The sequence below is a fragment of the Puntigrus tetrazona genome, unplaced genomic scaffold (genome assembly GCF_018831695.1).
Source record: "Puntigrus tetrazona isolate hp1 unplaced genomic scaffold, ASM1883169v1 S000001062, whole genome shotgun sequence".
Taxonomy (NCBI): Eukaryota; Metazoa; Chordata; class Actinopteri; order Cypriniformes; family Cyprinidae; genus Puntigrus; species Puntigrus tetrazona.
This window is the reverse complement of record NW_025048651.1, coordinates 749,001-755,000: the sequence shown is the minus strand read 5'-3', so window position 1 is coordinate 755,000 and position 6,000 is coordinate 749,001. Positions and strand designations below refer to the sequence as shown.

Sequence of the window (6,000 nt, the reverse complement as noted above, 5' to 3'; positions counted from 1 at the left end):
AAATACACAGCCATTTTGAATATTGCTACACGTATTCTTCCATATCCTGCAACAACAATCAAACCTTTACAAATGGTTCAGAATGCAGAAGAGCGATTGGTCTACAATGAGCCCAAAGGCAATGACTCCCAGTTGCAGCTTGCATCAAATTCAAAACACTGATGCTTGCTTATAGAACAGTCATAGGCTCAGCACCCATCTACAGCAGCATCTCAAATTAGAATGTGGAAAAGTTAATTTCAGTAATTAAACTCAAATTGGGAAATGTGTGTGTAGTAAATAAATTCAATGCAAACAGACTGAAGTAGTTTTAAGACTATAGTAGCCTTTCTCACGATTTAAGTGTCTCACAATTTGAGATACGACACACCTGCACAGAAACTACACGCATCTCACACAACCAGGTACTCTGCCTCTTTCCAGCTGATGTAAGGAAGACCTTATCCAGGATTAACTCACATAAGGCTGTGGGTCCTGCACAGCTGAAGGATGTTCCAAAACATCTTCAACACCTTGCTGAGTCAGGCATAATTCCAGTCCCAAAGAAGTCATCTGTGTCCTGTCTGAATGATTATTATCCTATAGCACTGACCCCAATCACAATGAAGTGCTTTGAGAAGTTAGTCATGCATTACATCAAATCTCCTACACACGCTAGACCCATTCCAGATATGCAAACAGTCCAAACAACAATTTAATTAAATTTAATTTTTTTTCTCTCACAATTTCATGTATCTTCAAAATAAATTTCATGTACAGGCTCAGTTTGTGTACATGTATACTCATCGAGGTATTGTAAATTATAGTATGTATAGATGGCTAACTGTTGTATAGCTCTATTGTTTTTCTTGTTTGCAGAATAACAATAAAGCTTGACATTTTACAACAAATTAGAATACTTCACTAGACCAATAAAAATAAATACAAATTGTGAACTGTCGGATTTCTGAAAAGTATGTTCATTTATTGTATATGTACTCATTACTTATTAGGGGCTTTGTTGTATTTTGCTTTAATTACTGCCATAATTTGGAATGGCTTGGAGGTGATCAGTTTGTTGTATTGCTGAGTTGGTATGGAAGCCCAGGTTTCTTTGAAAGTGGCCTTGGACTGAGCAATAGTCCAATTCTTCTTCTTAAAGTCTTTGACGTTGTCTGTGGTTCAGGAGTGGCTTAACAAAAAGAATAAGACAACTTGACATGTCTGCATGTGGTGGCTCTTTATGCCTTGACCACAGCCTCAGTCTATTTCTTGTGAAGTTCACTCATTCTTGAATTCATTTTGCTTCACAATCCTCATAAGACTGCAGTTCTCTTGGTTGGATGTGCACTCTTTGAACAGCCAGCTTCTTTGGCAATGAATGTTTGCGGCTTACCCTCCTTGTGAAGGGTATCAACTGTTAGATAAGCAGTTTTCCACGATTGTGTAGCCTAACGAACCAAACTGAGAGACCAATTTAAAAGCTCAGTGAACCTTTGCAGGTGTTTTAAGTTAATTAGCTGATTATCAACAAATTAGAATATGCTGCCATAGTGAATTGGTCGGTTTTTGTAAAATGAGAGTCAAAATCAGTATGATTAAAAGAACCAAAGACTTAATCTAAAATGCACACAGACTGAACAAAGTTTAATAAACAAGTTTCATAATTATTAAAATAAATTCACTTTTCCACAACATTCTAATTTATTGAGATGCAACTGTACTTCCATTTACTATTATAAAGCTTCCAGAAGTCAGATCTGTGAGTGAGTGCCACTCTGAGGTGCCATCACAGAGAGGCTAGAAATGTTTCTCAAGAACATTTCTTGTTCACTGTTCCTGACTGATCAATCTTCCCACCCCTGTCCAGAATGCTGGATCCTTGTCAGTCTTCAGCTGAAAATTCATCCTCTTTTGACACAACTAGTGTATACCAAAGTAGTAAGAAAATACAAGAACAAACACACTTAAAAACAAAACTTCTTAAAATGTATTCTGTACTGCACTGAAAACCAGTGAAGAGATGCTAGGACTGGGGAGATGCTTTACATTCCTCCTAGTGGCAGTCAGAAACCTCATGGCTGTATTTTGAACCAACTGTAAATGTATACAGTGAAGACTGATTGAGACCCATATAGAGGGTTTTGCAATAGTATCGTCTAGGGAAAAAATAAATTTAAAAAAATATATAAATATATACATATAAAAATATTCATAGGAAATCCCCAAACTCTCTAAAATAAGAGCATATGTTTTAATTAGGCTATTTGCCCTTGCTAGAAAAAGCTGCTTTTCCCCGCTGTAATTTTCAAAATATGCTTGTCATGGTAATATACTGTCTTAGAAATAATCATGATTAACAATACTATTGTAAATTACATGTCCACTGTATGCCACTGACTAAATTATTTTAGCAGTACCTGTCAGCACCCTCAAGCATTACTTGGGTAATGCTAAAGCTGACATTGACATCAGTTCAATTCACTGAACATAACCGATGCCATTCCTGAAAAATTCCCCTTTCATTTAAAAAGGATGCTACAAAGATATCACTTTCATTTTCTGACAACTAGCAGTTGTTTTGTCTTGTTTTTTTTTTTCCATGAATGAACTGACCTGAAGACTTGGCATGCACACACACTCAGAGTAAGAGTATTTAAGGGGCTATCAAGATACGTTTTCTGAGGTCTGAACAGCTTTAGCTGGGCTGGAAAAGGCTACTCGGCATTAAATGGCTTTTCATTATAAATGCTACATGGGTATCCCACATGTATGAACCACCGCACTCTTACCTTGCCAAAAGCTGAAGTTATCAGAATCTGCATGGCAGGCAGACAGAGGTGGGTGATGACTGACCTAGAAATAGGGGTAAGTCACAATTACAATATGACGTACTGTGTTTGAAGCATGTCCTATATATTAAGTGCTCATACCTGCTCTGCGATATAACGGAAACCACGGTCCTCCCGCACGTTCTCATATGTCTCTCCTAGAACAGGGTTAAAGGGTTTGTAACGATTACGCCAGCTGGCCCAGGCATAGCCTGAAATGGAGAACACAGCAACATAGACCTGAAAGAAAAAAATTATAATTAGAAATAATACAGGCTAATGCTGTACATGCAGCCAAATGCACCTATTGAAGGTTTTCTTCATAAACTAAAAAAGTCAGATTTATTACCATAACTATTATTTTAATCTTTTTAATAATAATAATAATAATAATAATAATAATAATAATAATAATAATAATAATAATAATAATAATAATAATAATTTAAAATATGAAAATATAATTTTAATTTGTTAGTACAATGTAATTAGAATATAGGTTATACAATTCAGATGGATGGGGTGTTAAAGTGAAACCGGATGTTCTTTAACACCAGTTAAATTGCTCTGCATAAGCTTGTCACAGTGATATATTGTATCAGAATATTTTTTTTCCATTGCCATCATAATATTATTTCAACAGTAGCTATCAGCACCACACAGGGTGTGTGAACTTGCAAGTACAATGTCAGACTTACTGGGGTGACAAGATACACAGCAGACTGATGGCTTTTAAATGGCTGGATGTCTAAGTGGTGCCCACAGAACAACATAGGCTTTATAGACAATTGGACGAGTTACAGGGGCAGACCTGAACTGTTGGAAAGACATGGTTTTCATCCCTCCTGGAGTAGTACCGCTCTTCTCTTGGAAATATGGCATATAGTCTTAGAGCTCCTACTTGACTAACTAGAGGCCAGGTCAGGAAGCCAACCGTCTGCTAGCTGCCTCACGTCACAGAAGGCAGTTAATTCTCAGAACATAGTTTATATTGTGATATCTAGGCGAAAGAGTCTCTGTGTCTGTTCCCTGAATTAGAAAATGCAGAAAACATCCAAACCGAATCAAAAAGGAACTATTTGTTAAACATGAATGAAATTAAAACCGTTTATAATACAGAGAAGTAAATGATAAAACTTGGTTTACTGAATCAGATCTCTTCCTGCGAAAGCATTTTATATAAATGATTTCATCAATAAACAGAACATAGATTTGCTTTGGTTGACAAACCAGATGAATACATTACATTGTACGGTTGATTTTTGACACTTAAAAGATGGAAAAGAAAAAAAAAAAAAAAAAAAAAAAAAAAAAAAAAGCCTATACCTGTGGTATAATGAGCACACTCACACTCTAAAGAGAGCAGCCCGGAAAATAGAGTGCAGGTGGACAAAAACAAAAGTATTTTGTATTGCCTGATAGGACAGTATCCTATCTTACAAAAAAAGCATTAAAATCGGCTAGATCTGATTATTTTGTCTCTTTTAGAAAAAAAACCCCAAAATCTACAACAAAAAGCACAACCCCCAGTATTTATTCAATACAGTGACTAAATCAACAAAAAAAATAAAGCATCAACAGGTGCTAACATTCCGCAATAGTACAGCAGTAATGACTTTATGAACTACTTTACTTCCAAGATCGATACTATCAGCAATAAAATTGTAACCATGCAGCCGTCGGCTATAGTATCACATGAGAGAGCACTATAGATCCCCCGAGGAAAAACTACACTCAATCTAATACAGAATTGTACAAACTTGTTAAATCATCTAAACCAGCAGCATGTGTTAAACCCTATTCCATCAAACTATTAAAAGAGCCGTTTCCAAAAGCCATAGATCCTATTTTTTTAATAGACCTTTATTAATCATTGCTGTCATTAGGATATGTCCCCAAAAACTTAAAATTGGCCTCCCATTAAGAAACCACATCTTGACCCCAAAAGCTTTAGTAAATTACAGACCGAATTTGATACACACCAAACAAATTTTGCAATCCCTTCATTATACATCAATATCATTGATACCTATTTGATACTGTTCAGTCATTTAACACAATATGTATTGTTAAAAGCACTGTATAAATAAAGGTGATTAATTGAGGCTCAATTCAAACGATAGCTGCTCAAATCTGCGGTTGTCTAACAATTCAACCTGGCCAAGATTTTCTTGTGTTTTCAGCACACCCATCGTTTCAACCCAGTTTCACCATTCAGTTCAACATTTAAGGCAAATCTGCTGGTCTGAGCAGTTTTAGCAGTGTGGTCTGAGAAGGTCAACTGGTCATTATTCGCAACTCGAAGGTTTCTGTCTATTTTTGAAGGAGTTATGTTGATGTTGAACTGAATGGTGAAACTGGGTTGAAACGATGGGTGTGCTGAAAAAAAAGCATGTTCCGAAAGAAACGGCCCGAGCATGTTCAAGCTCTTGTTCTGTCCAGGCTGGACAATTGCAATACTTTCTTGGCAGGTCTTTTAACCAGTTCTAATCAACCTTCACAAATGTTCTGCAGCAGCAAGGGTGATTTTCAAGTCAATAAGAATGCATGTCACACCCGTTTACCAATTTGCAGTGGATACCAATATCTGCTCACATAAAAATCAAGACTGATGTTTGCCTACAAAACCACCACTGGCTCTGCAGCACTTTAGCTTAATTTTAGTCCTTCAAATTTATCTAAATGTAATGTGTAATTAATGATAAATGTAGATAAAGATAAAATCTTTTGTTGGTGTACACCGTTAGGATTAATTTTATGGAATGTTTTATACACAATGCTCCAGGCTCTTACCATTCTTTCGAAAGGGTCATCTGTGTGGTTGGCAATATCCAGGAGTTCAGAATATTCCAGCTCTTCACTCACACGCTGTAATAAACTAAGCGGTTCATTAAGAGCCACTGGCATGGAGACCCGTGATAAATCCTTTCCGATGTTGTTGTACAGGATGGTGAGGATTCCGATATGACTGTTATCAGTGCTGTATGCAGGAAGCACTGTGCGTCGCCCACTGACCTGAGCATTAGAAGGCAAATCATTTGTGCTGGAAACACTGGCTCTGTACTTCATATTTGCAGTTTCTGAAAAAAAATAAAATAAACACCATGCCAATAAATGGGTGAACATACAAAACGGAAGACACCTACAAAATACATTTAAAAGTAGAATAGGCACTTAATATTCTAGCTAA

At 36.4% G+C, this 6,000-nt stretch overlaps 1 protein-coding gene across 1 annotated transcript in view; it reads right to left on the bottom strand.

Annotated features, from left to right (window-relative positions):
* Positions 1–6,000, bottom strand: part of LOC122340552 (oxysterol-binding protein-related protein 7-like) — a 31,268-nt gene that overhangs the window by 15,881 nt on the left and 9,387 nt on the right. The window contains 3 exon segments of the mRNA XM_043234114.1: positions 2,772–2,835; positions 2,913–3,050; positions 5,604–5,890. Coding sequence (XP_043090049.1) covers positions 2,772–2,835; positions 2,913–3,050; positions 5,604–5,890 — 489 coding nt within the window.